Genomic DNA, 16056 nt, shown 5'->3' on the forward strand with positions numbered 1-16056 from the left:
AGGGATAAAAAAGATTTAGCACCAACAGCAGTTATAATCTGATAGGAAAGCATATAAAGGATTGTACAGATTGAAAGAAGATTAAAGTTTCAAGTTCATCATCATGGAAGATCTCTCTGATAAACAGGTGAGACTTAGACAAATTAAGAATTACTCAGCACCAGCCGTGGTGGCTGGCACAAGCTTGTAATCCCAATACTTGGGAGGCTGAGACAGGAGGATCACAGGCTCAAAGAAAGTCTAGGCAATTTAGTGACCCTGTTTCCAAATAAAAAAATAAAACCATGTTGGGAGTATAACTTGTAGGTAGAATACCTCTGGGTTCAATCTTTAGTACCAAAAAAGAAAAAATTACTTAGTGTATCTATTACAATGGTGCTATATTAGAATTATTTATTTACATGTCTTTCATTCCTACTAAACTAAGCTCCTTGCACAAGAGCTCTATAACTTCTTCACTACTGCCTGGCATAGGTAGATACCCACTGAATTTCTAAAGATGAATGAATAATTGTGACTCACTTCTAATCCAACAAAAAAAAAATAATTGACTTAATTGAAACCTTTGTTAAAACTAAGCATGATGATCTGTCATTAGCTTGGTTGCTAAGATATGCCACTTCAAAGCCATTATATTCTCACTAAAATTGTTGTTTGCTTTTTTTTTTTTTTTTTTTTTTTTGGTGGTACTGGGGTTCCTGGAAGCCCTTCTACCTCCGGGCTACACTCCCAGACCTATTTTTACATTTTCATTTTTGGAAACAGGGTCTCCTAAGCCAGCACGCGCAGCTGGCTTCGAACCTGCGCGATCCTCCTGTCTCCGCCTCCCAAGTGCGGGGATTACAAGCGTGCACCACCACACCCGGCAAATTGTTTGCTTTTGATTATATGGACATATATGAAAACTAGTCCCAGAATACTTTTAAAATGACGTTTAAAATTTGAAACCCAAAAACAAATCCATGAGATTCTCACAGGAAAACATAATAATTAAATTAAATAGAGAAATAATACTTATCTAATAGAAATTACAAACAGCAATACTATTGAGGATACATGTGTAGTGTCCATTTAGTAAGTGATGGAAAGGGAGCAGGCACTGAAAAAGAAAGTCATAGTTGAGATTATTTTTTTCATTACAAAGTTACCATATTTAAGGCAAAATGTTAATACCTAGAAATTCCTTAAGAATAGTTTCATTCATTTTTAGTTGTTCAGTACATGCCAACACTCTGTTTTGAATTTCTTCATGTTCTCTTTTCTTCTCATAATATTCATAAGAAAAGGGCGTTTCTGAGTATTTTAGTTGGTATTGCTTCAAAACATCTTTATACTGACATATATAACCATGATATGTCTTCCTGTTAAAGAAATTATACAGAGATCTAATAAATTTGTAAATACCACTTGTTAAAGTCAATTAAATTAAGCATAAAAGGCAAGTCAAAATTTATTTGTCCCTACTTCCCTCAGTATTGTCTTCCCTTCAAAATTTCCTTAACCCCATCACATTTATTAACTATGCTTTTTTATTACCTGTTATTAACAACTTAATCCTCTTTAATTTTACTTCCATTCCCACCAGTTTAGTGACACTATTCAAGTTCATCAAATATCCATTTTCCCAATTGAATGATCTCTTTTTTAATGCTCATCCTGACTCTGCAGAACCTGGTTCTTTTGGTCACTTATACCGTGTGTGTGTGTGTGTGTGTGTGTGTGTGTGTGTGTGTGTGTGTGTTGGAGATTGACCAGAGGGGGCCATTCAACTTCAAAGCTATACCCATAGCACCTATTTAAAAATTGCTTCTGTTTTGAAACAAGGTAGCATCAAGATGCTGAGAGTCTTGCTACATTGCTGAGGCTAGTCTCAAACCTGAGATCATCCTGTCTCAGATATCAAATTCTGGGATTACCATGCCTGGCATACTCACAACTTTTAAAATGTCTATCTTCTGCCGGGCATGGTGGCGCACACTTGTAATCCCTGTGCTTGGGAGGTGGAGACAGGAGGATCACGCAAGCTTGAAGCCAGCCTCGCTGGCTTAAGAGACCGTGTTTCCAAATAAAATATAAAATAGGTCTGGGAGTGTAGCCCGGAGGTAGAAGAGTTTCCAGGAACCCCACAGTACCACCACCAAAAAAAAAAAGTCTATCTTTTTTGAGTTCTTAGTCTCTCTACTCTTTCTAGTCCAGCTATCTCTATAACCATGCCTTTTAAATCTCCTTCAATTTTCTTTAGTAAAACATCCACACAGTTATATTCTATGTGTTAGAACTCTTGTGTTTATAATCATTCATGTACACTCACAAATATATATATATATATATATATATCTGAGCAACACCCCCAGCCCTAATTTTTAATTCTTTATTTTTGAAACAGGGTCTCACTGAGTTGCAAGGAGCCTCACTAAGTAGCTGAGGCTGTCTGTGAACCGTGATCCTCCGGTCTCCACCTCCCGAATGCTGGGATTACAAGTATGCGCTACCACACCCGGCACAAATATTCTTATGAAGACAATTTTAGCACAATTTGGAGGAACTCCTTCAGAACAACTCAAGTATTAGAGGACAGCCATGTATTTAGACACAAGTTATGAGTGGGGAATTATTCTTGCAAAAGAATATTAAGTCTTCTTTCTTATTTGACCCATGCTTCATTGACAAAAGTTGATTACTATTGCCTATGTGCCAAATCTAACCTATCATCTGTTGTTGTACAATTCGTAAGCTAAGAATGGTTTTATATTTTTAAAGATAAAAACTCAAAAGAATATTCCATGACATACTATATGAAATTCAAACTTCAGTGTACATAAAGTTTTATCAGATCATACCTCATTTATTTATGTATTGCCTAAAGCTGCCTTGTTCCTTGCATATGCCAGGTAAATGCTCTACTACTGAGCTATATCCCCAGCCCTATAGAAAGCACATTCTAGAATCCTCTTTATACTTTTCAATATTCATATTAAACTGATTGAAAATATAGTCCTGCTGGATATGGTGGTGCAAGCCTGTAATCCTAGTGCTTGGGAGGCCGAGACAGGATGATCACAGGTTCAAGGAAAGCCTTAACAACCTAACAAGACTGTCCATAACACAGCAAGATCCTGTTTCCAAACAAAAAATCAAAAGTGTAGGTTGAAGGTAGACTGCCCCTGAGTCCAATCCCCAGTGCCTTCCCACACACAATATATATGTAGATATAGATATGGAAAGAGCCCTTACATTCTTTGAGATTTTCTTTTATCTTGGATCTAGCACTACTACATGAGAAAATTTCTTTCCTTTTTTTTTTTTTTTTTTTTTTTTTTTTTTTGTGTGTGTGTGTGTGTGTGTGTGTGGTACCAGTTATTGAACCCAAGGGCATTCTACCTCCAAGCTACACCCTCAGCCCTATTTCATTTCTTATTTTGAAGTTGTGGAGGCCTCACTAAATTGCTGAGGCTGACCACAAACCTGCAACCTCCTGTTGCAGTCTCCCAGGTACAAGTACCAGGTTTACAAGTATGTGCTACAACGCCTGGCTAGGAAATTTCTTTAAAGTATTCATGAACTGCTGATTTAATAAGAAGAAAAGTTAACAGCCTTGTACTGGATCAACAGATCTGGATCCTAAGATGGTTTAATATCTGAGTATTTAGCACTAAACTCTGTCCCCTTTAGCAAGATAAAGCAGTCAAGCCCAAAGTAAGCTCCTACTCTAAATGTATATTTGCTAATTAAAACCCCGTTGTTGGTGATTTCGTTCGAAGCACCCCCTCATGTTACCCGTAACTGTCTTCTGTATTTCTATCTTTTTAATAAACTTAAATCTTTTTTTTAAATACCCCATTGTTATGTAATAACTTGAAAAATGGTTCTGGGAGGAGAGAAATATCTGTAAGAAAAATTAGACCTGTGTAACCAGTTTCAGATGAGATTAGCATACCATATCCATCCTGTTCATATTTTATATTCATGCCCACTCTTCTAACATACTTCATTTAGGAACTCTGGCAAAGCATGTTTCAAGAAAAGCCATTATTATCTTATCTGCTGCTAGCAATACTAGTGCTCATGAATGCAGGGTACAAGGATTGGAGATAAGAAATAAGTGGCTGATACCTCTACTTCCTCAATACCATAATATCAATAAATAATTATTTTCTTTTTATAAATGTTTGGTATTGAATCATCAATTCAGCGTACCTATGTGGATGTTTTAAGAGAGAAATAGATAACTTTTCAATTTCGTAATTCTGGTTAGCTCCAAGAAGTCACCTACTACAAACACTACCACAAAGGTATGTATTTGTGGTACTGGTGATTGAACCCAGGGGCATTCTAAGAGGTACATATTTGGCCTGGTTTGTTATAGTCTCTCACTAAATTTTTATTTTTTTATTTTGTGGTATGGGGGACTGAACCCAGAGGCCTTCTACCTCCAAGCCATACCTCAGTCCTTTTTGTTGTTGTTGTTTTGTTTTGTAACAGGATCTCACTAGGTTGCTGAGAGTCTTGATAAATTGTAGAGGCTAGTCTTGACACTACATTCTTCCTATCTCAGCCTCCCAAGTACTGGGGTTACAGGCATGCACCACCACACCTGGCTTACAAAGTTGTTTTTAAGAATTAATGGTTTAGAGCCTGGCATGGTGGCGCACACTTGCAATCCCCAGCACTTGGGAGGCTGAGACAGGAGGATCGCACAGGTTTGAAGCCAGCCTCAGCTACTTAGTGAGGCTCTCAGCAACTTACTGAGTCTTTGTTTCCAAATAAATTATAAAATAGGGATGGATGTATAGCCCGGAGGTAGAATGCCTCTGGGTTCCATCCCCAGTACCACAAAAAAAAAAAAAAAAAAAAAAAAAAAAATTACTGTTTTAGCTGGGCGTGGTGGTGCACACTTGTAATCCCAGCATTTGGAAGGCTGAGACAAAAAAGGATTACATTCTTGGACAGCCTAAGCTACTACTTAGTGAGGCAATTTGCAACTCAGTGAGACCTGTTTCAAAATAAAGGATAAAAAATAGGGCTAAGGATGTTGCTTGGAGGTAGAATTCCCCTGGGTTCTACCCCAAGTACTGCAAAAAAAAAAAAAAAAATTAATGTTTTAAAATACTCATGAGAAATGTTAATAAGAAACAGCTATATATACTGTGTTTTGGTGGAGAGGTCACTCAAGATACTAACTACCACAGTGCCTTGACTACTCAAAGCTTAATCTGTGCCTATAACAAATACATAGGACTACTAGTATGAATTTCTACCCTGATTAAAGGCTCCCTATTTATTCTTATACCCCGATAATCTTTTTATATTTAATTTTTGTTATATTATGGTTTTTTTTTATACAAGTCAACTGAAACTCGGGAATGAAGCAGGGTCTATAAATGACAACCTATCAGCCTCTTTCATCTTTTTTTTTTTATTGGTGCACTGTATTCATACATCATAGTGGGATACAAACTTTTGTAGACATACATGCACACATCGCCCAGTCAGCCCCCACCCGATCCCCACCCCATTCTCTCCCCATTCCTCCCTCCCATGCTTGGCTTTGTGGCTGACATCTAGTATTATAGCAATTTATCCAAAATTAAAAATGATAATTTCACATAAGTTTCATTTGTCTGATAACAAGCTTTTGATGACTTAAAGATAACATTTGAATATTTCTTTTTGCTTTCTTTCTTACCAGAGAATATTTTTTCTATTTTTTTAGGTGAAACTATCATATATTTATATATTTATTTTTCAGAAAAAAATTATCCTAATATGGAATATGGACTCTAGATACCTAAAACAATCTCGAAGAACAAAGCTAGAAGATGTATATTTTCTGATTTCAAACCATATAAAGCTACAATAATTGAAACAGTGTAGTACTATTCTAAAGACAGATATATAAACCATTGGAGTTAAATAAAAGCCTAGAGATAAATTCTTCCATATATTGTCAAGTTATTTTTGACAATGTTTCCACGAACATTTAGTGGTGGAAATAATAATCTTTTAACTAAATATTGTTGAAAAATAATAATTACATGAAAAAGAATAAAATTGGACCCTTACCTAATCCCATATACAAATATTAACTCAAATTAGATAAAATACCTAAATATAAATCTTAAGACTATAAACTTTTAGGAGAAAATCTGGGTCATAAAACCTCACAACATTGAAATTGGCAGTGATTTCTTGGATATGATTTCAATGGCACAGGCAACAGAAGAGTATACAAACTCCCTAAAAAATAAAAAAAAATTGTATATCCAAAGACAATGTAAACACAGTTAAAAATTACTGATAGAATGGGATAAAATATTTCCAAATGCTATATCTGAAGGTATATTAATATTCCAACTAGAAATTCTAATAATTAACAACAATAAAGGCAAACAATACAATTTAGAGATAGGTAAAAGACTAATATAAATAATGAATCTCCACAGATAACCAATCTTAGTTGTCTGTTGGATGGAAAATCTTGTTTCTCTGGTTCTGGTGTGTGTTACCTATTTCTTCTTTGTAGTTAATCTCTTTGAGTATTTTCTCTAGTGCTGGTTCTGAAGACATAAATCCTTCAGTTTCTGTTTGTCATGGAAGCTTCTTATTTCCCCATCTAATTTGATAGAGAGTTTTGCTGGGTAGGAAACTTTTGGCTGGAAGTTGTTTTCTTTCAGAGTTTGGAATATGTTCCTCCAAGCCCTTCTGGCTCTCATGACTTGGTTTGGGAAGTCTGGAGTATTTCTAATTGGTTTGCCTCTGAATGTCACTTGGCCCTTTGTTTTTGTTGCCTTTAAGATTCTCTGCTTGGCTTCCACATTGGTCATTTTGACAAATATGTGGCATGGGGACCCTCTTCTCCGATCCTGTCTAAGGGAGTTCTATAAGTTTCCTGGACCTGTGTATCAACCTCTTGCTCTATGTTTGGAAAATTTTCTGCTATTACTTCCTTGAAGAGATTGTTGATCCCTTTGGTTTCACCTTCTTTTCTCTCCTCTATTCCAATTATTCTTAGGTTAGATCTCTTAAAATGGGCCCATATTTCTTCAATGTCAGATTCCTGCTGTCGGATATTTTTTTCTAGATTAGAAACTATGCATTCATTTTTGGAATGATCATCTTCTAGGAGCGAGATGCTGTTCTCCATGTGGTCTAATCGGCTGTTTGTGCTTTGAATTGAGGCCTTTACTTCATTAATTGCATCCTTTATCTCTTTTTGGCTCTCTCTGAATTCTTTTCAAAACACCTCTATTATTTCTACAGTTATTTTCCTGATTTGATCTTCTAGAAATCTCTGATTTTCTGTTTTATCGGGTTTGATGTTGTGGGGTTGTGGGCATTCATTGCTCCAGTATTATTCCTCTTTCCCATGATTTTGGAAGTTTGTGCCTTCTCTGGGTTCTTCCCTTGGGTCACTATGACTTCGCTTAAGGTGCTCTGGATCTCGAGTCTGTAGTATCTCAGACCCCACTACTCCTTTACTGGGTTGTATCACAGAGTCTCCGACCCAGAGGGTCAATAGAGGCTGCTTTAGACCTTGGGGGGTGCCAGGTTGCACGTTCTCCTATGGTGTGATATCTCTGCCACCGCCACTCCCCCACTGGGTCAAGTCAGGGAGTACAGTACTGGGATTTCTCCTCTGTGGCCCGCAATTTGACTCACTGTTCTTGAGTACGCAGATGTAGCTGTACTGGACTCGGTGAATTCTCTGCTGCTGCCGCCGGTGACAATATGGCGCCGCTGCTACACCCTCGGCCGTGAGGCTGGCGTATTTCTTCTTGGTTTTGAGTTCTACTCTGAATCCCTGCAGCGTGTGCTGAGCTCAGCCACTGGGAGCTTTAGATGCTCCCTGCGCCGAGAAATCCCGCCTGGCTGTTCCACAGCGGCTCACCTCGGCTTGCTGTAGCCGCCCGGTGAACTCGCCGCTGCCGCCGGCAGTAAAGTGCTGCTGCCGCGTCCTCGGGCGTGAGGCCGGTGTATCTCCTCTGTGGCTCTGAGCTCTGTTCTCAGATTGCTTTCTCTCTGGAGCCTGGTGATTTTTTTGTTTTTCTGGCGATGGTGTTTTCTGGCTATAAAAGGCGCTGATTTTGTGGTAATGGAGATTGGTTGTTAGCGGGGCTCTTAAGCCCCGCTTTTCTCAGTTGCCATCTTCCCGGAAGTCCTCCTTTCATCTTTTCTACCCTCTACATACTCGTTGAATGATGGTATACTCTCTCTCTCTCTCTCTTTTTTTTTTTTTTGGTGACTCAGGTTCCTGGAAACCCTTCTACCTCCGGGCTACACTCCCAGACCTATTTTATAGTTTTTTTATTTGGAACGGGGTCTCTTTGCGATCCTCCTGTCTCCGCCTCCCAAGAGCAGGGATTATAACATGCGCCACCACGCCTGGCCTTTTCTTCTCTTTTTTGCTTCATATATTTTGCTTTAAAAAAAAGTTCATCTATTTCCATGATTTCTAATACCATTAAGTCCAAATCTAGCCAAACATAGTGGCACATGCTTGTAATCCCAGTATTGGGGAGGCTGAGAAAAGAGAATTGCAGATTTAAAGACAGCCTCAGCAATTTAGTGAGGCTCTCAGCAACTAAGCAAAATCCTGTTTCCAAAAAATAAAAATAATAAAATAAAACAGTGCTGGAGATATAAGTTGGAGGTAGATGTCCCAGGGATCAATCCCCAGCACCACACACACACACACACACACAAAATAATACAAATCTATAGCGTTAGTGTCTATCTTCTCTTAAGAGTAATGTTTAAAATTTAAAGGGGCCGGACCTAGTGGCGCACACTTGTAATCCCAGTATTCGGGAGGTTAAGACAGGATGATCGGGGTTCGCAGATGGCTTCAGCTACTTAGTGAGGCCCTCTGCAACTTAGTGGGCCCTGTTTCAAAATAAAGAATAAAAAATTGGGCTGAAGATGTACCTCGGAAGTAGAATGCCCCGGGTTCAATCTCCAGTACTGCCAAAAAAAAAAAAAAAGAAAGAAAAGAAAAAGAATATACCACCCCACTAAATCAGCAGTCTGAAAAACTAATTTGATATAAAATACCCTTAAATTCAATACTCCAAATATTCCATATGCTGAATTCTACAGAAAAGTATTTCCCTAAATATGCCTATTACTATTTGGTTATAAAGACCATTAATTGAAGAACTCTGCTATAATAACTTCTGCTAAAAATATTTTATATATAAAGTAATATCTAAACATATCCAGGACTAGATAGTTTCACAACAAACAGCAAAATGGCCAATGGCACACAGAGTCCAAATTATTACATTTACCTTTTTAAAAAACTCCCTCAGAATACAAACTTAAAATGCTTTTCAATTAACATTCTTACAAAGCATGTTCTAGGATGTTCTATATAAACTTATAGAATTTATTTGTTTATACTAATGTAAATACTGTACTTGTCTTTTTCAATAGTTTCTTGATAAATTGTAAATTGTTCCTTCATATAATCTTCGTGCTTATGAAAAACATCAACTGTTGGCTTCCAGCTATAGAAAAAAATATAGTTGTAATTAACATCTCAGAATGATAAGCAAATCAGAGATAATAAAAATAAATGTAATCATTTAAAGAGACATGGATCTAGAAGCTGTGCGTGGTGGCACATGCTTGGAATCCCCGAGTTTACAGGCTGAGACAGGAGGATTGTAGGTTCACAGCCAGCCTCAGCTACTTAGTGAGGCCCTGTTTCAAAACAAAAGAAAAAAATAGGACTGGGGGTGTAACTTGGAGGTAAAGTGCCAATGGGTTCTATTCCCAGAACATAAATAAATTGATAAATAAATAAAATAAAGAAATATGAATCTATCTCTTCCTAGAAAAACAAGTTTACAAGAAAAATATTCCCTATAATACAGTGAAACCCACTATTCTATATAATTAATATGTACCAATAAAAATACATACAACAGATGCCAGGCATGGTGGCACACGCTTGTAATCCCCACGCTTGGGAGGCAGAGACAGGAGGATTGCTCGAAGCCAGCCTCTCTGGCTTAAGAGACCCTGTTTCCAAATAAAAATATAAAAATGGGTCTGGGAATATAGCCCAGAGGCAGAAGGGTTTCCAGGAACCCCAGTACCACCAAAAAAGAAAGAAAGAAAGAAAGAAAGAAAGAAAGAAAGAAAGAAAGAAAGAAAGACAGAAAGACAGACAACAGTTGAATTCCTCTGGGTTCCATCCCCAGACCTGCAAAAAAAAAAAAAAAAAAAAAAAAAAAAAGTATACACTTTCACTTTGGAAGCACAAAAAAGTAAAAATAAAAAAACATTTAAGTAACTACTATTATTGTTTTAACAAACTGTTTCCAGATTTTGCTTTAAGTATATATTTAATACCACTGAGATTATATATTCACATATAACAATATATTGTCCATTATCACTTATTGAATAGAATTTGTATGAATTTCCAATAACTTCCTTGAAAATATTCTCCAGAATGAAATTATAAGGTCAAAGATTACACGTATGTATATTCTAAGCATTTAAAAATTCTATAAGAAATACGTGTTCACTGAGAAGATATTCACTATAAGCACTTTGAGATTTATCTTCTTAGATTTTCCTAATTAAATATAAATAAATAATTATTAATCAGGCTCACACTATAATGTTTTATAATATGCTTTGTTTCATTTATAATATAGTTAATATTATTCTATGTCAAGATACATCTATGTCATAATTCTATTGGCTGCATAGTGTTCAGTCATATGGCTATACCAACACTCACTTAACCAGTCCCCTAATGCTGAGCATTAAGAATCACTTCTATATTTTTGTATAATAAAAAAGGTTGAAGTTGGGTGTGATGGTGTATGCTTGTAATCCCCAATACTTGGGAGGTTGGGACAGGAGAGTCTCAGTTTCGTGGCCAGCCTCAGAAACTTAGGCCCTCCACAACTTAGCAAGACCCTGTTTCAAAATAAAAAATAAAAATAGGGCTTGGGATGTAGCTCAGAGGTAGAATGTCCCTGGATTCAGTCCCAAGTAACACACACACACACACACACACACACACACACACACACACTGAAATAGAATTCAAATTGAATAGCAAGAAAACAACTCAAAAACTGGGAGAAGGCACTGAACAGAAATTTCTCAAAAGAAGTCTTCTTACTTTGAAAATTTTTAAATTGGATTGCCGTAAGCAACACTAAGTTATTGAGATGGGGATGGATAGCAGTTTTAGGGGACTGGCCTATCACTCATGCATGAGGCTTGATCAACACCGTAAAAACAAAACAAAGTTCTTGAAATGTCAAAGAAGGAAATTATTTCAGATTTATCTAATAGAAACTATATACTGAGATTATATTAAAAATTCTGTGTTCAAACTATATCTGATCTTATAATATATCCTTCTATTTTTCTTTTGAACATCCTGATTCTTTCCTATAGCTGCATGTAAGCAGGCAATTTAAGACTTGATTCATTATTTTGCTAATATGGAATAATATCTTGGTGCTCAGTGGAAGAGGGCAGCTTAGCATGAGCAAAGTCTTGGGTTCAATATCTAGCACAAAACAAAACAAACAAAAAACTATTTCACATCAACTATAAACTCAGAAGCCTTAAATAAAATCAAATAAGTTACTAAAAAGTTCATTTCTTACAGATACTCACTCACTATGGTTGTCTTTGATCTCCTTACTATGTTTACAGTAATGAGCAATTTCCTCATCTGTTTTATTTATAGTTTCATGAATCTTACAAATAGTTGCTTTTTTTTCTTTAATATCTTCAAAGCATTCTAAAAAGAGGAAATATGGTAAAAATCATAAATTCAAAATAAACTGATACAGCAGAGGGGAAAAAAAAGGGTATATGGCAACTTACCTGAAAAGAGGAGACCTGGGGAACAGAAAGGAAATAAGATGGGAGGGCATCTATACTAAAAAGCAGAGAACCAGAGATAGGCCTGATCCCAGACCTGGAGGCTAAGAAGGATTTGTTTGCAACTGAAATGTCCCTGGTCCCTCATCTTTAAAAGAAGAGGGTTATATTATATGACATTTAAGGTCAATCCATTTTATGATGCTATGAATTCATGCAAATGTTTACTCAATGCTACTTACATAAGGCTTTTGTTTTTGACAAATGCAAAATTTCTATAAATCAATCCCATACCAAATAATTATTAGATGTCTTTAATTCACTTACTAGTGATTAAATACAAGGTAAAAAAAGATAAAAATCCTTTTTTTTACCCAGTAATGGGGATTAACCCAGGGACACTCTACCCCTGAGTTACATCTCCAGCCATTTTAAGACAGGTTCCAAGATTTCCAGGCTGCCCTAACTTGAAATCTGTCTGCTTCAGCCAGTCTCCAGTCACTGGGATTCTTGGCATGTGCCACTATGCTGAGCTGAAAAACATAGAATTCTTGAAAAGATTAAGTAATTTCTCAATACTCAGTATTCTCTTTTGAATGCAGAAAAAGATAACCAAATTCTCCCTTTCAGAACTAAAATATTTTTTAAAACTTAAAACATTATTTAGTTTGCCTTGCCATTTCACTTTAATATGATTTTTCCAAATTATTATTTCTGAAACTGACATCTATCAGTCTTGGCCCTGATCTTTGGTGATTTCTATACAGAAATAAAATTTACTCAAATATTTGAAGTAATATTGTTATTTGAGAAAAATAACATCTTTTCAGCTCCATTTAAGGGATCATTTCTGCTTAAAGCAAAAATTATTTGCAAATTAATTAAGTGCTCACTACACAAATTTATTATTGCCAGGAGTGGTGATACATGTCTGTAATCCCAGTACTTAGGAGGCTGAGAAAGGAGGATCAAAGGTTAGAGGTCAGCCTCAGCAGCTTAGTGAGGTCTTATTTCCAAATAAAATAGGACCCAGGCTATAACCCAGAGGTAGAATGTCCCCAGGTTCAATCCCCAGTACAGAAAAAAAAAAAAAAATTAGAAAAACTGTAGGTAAGTCACAACTGTTTTGCCTAGGGTAAATAGCTCATTAGTCACCAAAGAGGACTAACACAAAAGTTAGAATGCCAGGTATAAAGTGCCCTAAACAGGGTGATTACATACAATGCTATATGCCATAAAAATTAAGAGACTAAAGTATCTTTATCATGCAAAACTACTTACTATTAATTCTTTGAATCATATCTTCTTTAGTACTTATGTCTTGTTCATACTGGAAAACTAAAATAAATAATTATTTTGTGACTTTCTATCATTGTTAAAATGTTAATTAACAATACAAATAGTGACCTATTTCTTTATTTTAATTTTATACCTACCAAATTCTAACAAAAGCCTGTCCAAACTCATAAACAGGCTGTCATTCATCTTGGATGGTATGCTTAAAAAAAAAAGAGAGAAAATAAGATTTTCCAAAGTCATATGCAAAACATATGCATATATTTAGAAACCTTTTAAGTCTTCACAGAAAAATGTGGGTGAAGCAAGACACAAAGAGAGATTTTCAGGCCGGGGCTACATTCCTAGTCCAGTACTGGCAGATTCCCCAAGAGGCACTTACATGGTTTAATGTCACCGTATGACACAAACTTTGGGGAAGGGTGAGAGCCTCCATAACTGTTTATACGTAGTACAGCAGTAAGTCTTTGTTGGTTTTTGTTTTGTTTTGTTTTGTTGGTACTGGGGGTGGAACCCAGGTGCTTTCTACCTCAGGGCTGTACTCCCAGACCTATTTTATACTTTATTTGGAAACAGGGTCTCACTAAGTTGCTGAGAGCCTCACTCAGTAGCTGAGGCTGGCTTGCAGTAAGTCTGGCCACTATTATTTACTGGCACTGAGGACTGAACCCAGGGGCATCCTCCCTCAAAGCCACACACCCAACCCTATTTATTTTGAACCAGGACCTCACCAAATTGCCGAGGGGGTCTTGCCAAGTTGCCGAGGCTGGCCTCGGGCCTGCCGTCCTCCCGTCTAAGGCTCCCAAACCCAGAAATCCTGGGATGGCAGGTGCGCCAGGCCCCAGGACGCCCTCCCTGTGACAAGCCCCTCGGGGTTGTGCTCCATTCCTACAGTCAAGTCTCGCCGAGCTCGGCGCGAAGGCTAGAGGGTGGCGTGGTCTTACACTGACGTATTTAACACCAAGAATGTTTTTGCTGGCTTTTGTTTCGCGGTGCTGGGGATGGAGCCCGGGGGCATTCTACCACCGGGCTACACCCCAGCCCCGTCTTTTTGTTCTTTATTTCGGAACAGGGTCTCCCCGCGTAGCCGCGGCGGCCGCGGGCCCGCGCTCCTCGGGTCTCGGGCCTCCATGCCCGGTTACCACCATGTTTTAAGGGGACCTTACTCGCCCGGCGCCGGCTGGAGCGCGCGCCCCCGCCCCTCACACGGCCGCGCGCCCGCCCGCCACCCACCTAGGCCGCCCTCGGCCCCCGGCGCCCTCGGCCCGCGATCCTGACGGAGCCGCCGCGGCCGCGCTCGCCCCTCCGCGCCGCCGCGGGAGACCCCGCGCAGCACGCCGCGAGCCGCAGCCGCGCGCGAGGGCGAAATCCCGCTCGCGCGAGACCCGCGCCGGGAGCGCGCGCGCCCGCCAGTCCCGGGAGGCGGGAACTCGGCCGCGCGCGCCACGCACGCGCACGCGCGGGAACACCAGCCCGGCGCCGAGACAGGAGAGCGTGCCGGCTCTCCCTCGCCCCCAACGAGAGTGCTAGTCCCAAAGCCCAGTCCTCCTGCGTCTTTACACCTTTTTTTTCCCCCTATGGTGGTGGGGATGGAACCCAGGGCCTTCTACTACACTCCTAGACCTATTTTATACTTTATTTGGAAACAGGGTCTCACTAAGTTGCTGGGAGCCTAAGTAGCTGAGGCTGGCTTCGAACCTGTGCGATCCTCCTGTCTCCGCCTCCCAAGCGCGGGGATTGCAAGCGTGTTGCCACCACGCCCGGCTACACTTTAAAAAAATATTCTGGAGAGCAGCAGTGAAATTGATGCTGAGTTTAATATGACGCTGAGGTCATCGGGTTACATCACAACACACACACACACACACACACACACACACACACACACACACTTCCTAGAAATATCAATAAGACATTATTTATTATAGTCACCATGCTGCACTCCAGACCTTCAAAACTTTTTACCTAACGGAAAACCTGTGTCGCCTGTAATTCCTCTCCACGCCTCTTCTCTTTGCCTCTTCAACCACTATCACCATCATATTTAGTTAGCTGCTTTCTCAGGTAAGCAATGAAATATTTTATTCCAATTCCAACAGTCTTTTCTCAGTCTTATCCTACCACACCCCATTTTTTCCTCTATTCCATAATGGGCTCCATCAAAAACTCTCTGCTAGCTGGGCGTGGTGGCACACGCTTGTAATTCCAGCATTTGGGAGGTTGAGAAGAGAGGATCGCAGTTCGAAGAGGGCTGGGGGTTTAGCTCAGAAGTAGAATGCCCCTGGGTTCCATCCTCAGTATTAAAAAAAAAAAAAAAAAAAAACTCTGCAATCCTGATTTCTAAAACATTAAACTCTCCTAATTCTCTTACCTCTCATCTTCCTCTCTAATTTTACGGTCTACTTCTTTCCCCTGGACATCTCCATAAATTCTTATCACTGTTTTTTCTTCTACTCTGCCCTTCTCTATACTCTTTTCCTTGGATTATTAATTCAAATGGCTTTAATTAACACTTTTGTGCTTATGGCTCCCAAATCTGTATATCTAGCCCTCCCTATTATCTGAGAGTTGCCCATATTTAATTAGATTCACATGCTTTTCCATCAACTTAGGTTTAACCTAATTCAAATCCAAAAATATCTCTTCTTCTGTATCGAACATTCTTGTCGATGTGATACAGAAATTCTCCCAATAATCAACACACGAAATAATCAGCACTTAGGTAGCTACGTCTTCATCTCTCATAAATAACTAGTCACAAGCTCATGCTTTCCTTCTGCTCTATCCTTTGTATGCATCCAATCAACTCCATAATAAACAGTCTTTGTAGTTAGAGGTGGATTCAACTTCTGGCTCTGTCATTTGTTGTCAAAACTTTGAACAAGCTTCTCTAACCTAGAC

The 16056-nt window shown here is 38.7% G+C and overlaps 2 protein-coding genes across 2 annotated transcripts in view; one reads left to right on the forward strand and one right to left on the reverse strand.

Moving 5' to 3' along the window:
• The window catches only part of LOC308271029 (protein SIX6OS1), a gene marked incomplete at both ends in the record, with an annotated part of 54318 nt that extends 40974 nt beyond the window's left edge, over nucleotides 1-13344 (reverse strand). Inside the window, 6 exons of the mRNA XM_080707159.1 lie at nucleotides 1057-1099; nucleotides 1174-1361; nucleotides 9417-9506; nucleotides 11650-11776; nucleotides 13141-13197; nucleotides 13296-13344. Of these exons, the coding sequence (XP_080563285.1) occupies nucleotides 1057-1099; nucleotides 1174-1361; nucleotides 9417-9506; nucleotides 11650-11776; nucleotides 13141-13197; nucleotides 13296-13344 (554 nt within the window). The remainder of the gene's footprint in view (nucleotides 1-1056; nucleotides 1100-1173; nucleotides 1362-9416; nucleotides 9507-11649; nucleotides 11777-13140; nucleotides 13198-13295) is intronic.
• Nucleotides 1-16056, forward strand: part of SIX6 (SIX homeobox 6) — a gene marked incomplete at both ends in the record, with an annotated part of 288574 nt that overhangs the window by 248293 nt on the left and 24225 nt on the right. The window lies entirely within an intron of this gene.

This window comes from Muscardinus avellanarius (genome assembly GCF_963383645.1).
Source record: "Muscardinus avellanarius genome assembly, chromosome: 12".
NCBI classification, from domain to species: Eukaryota; Metazoa; Chordata; class Mammalia; order Rodentia; family Gliridae; genus Muscardinus; species Muscardinus avellanarius.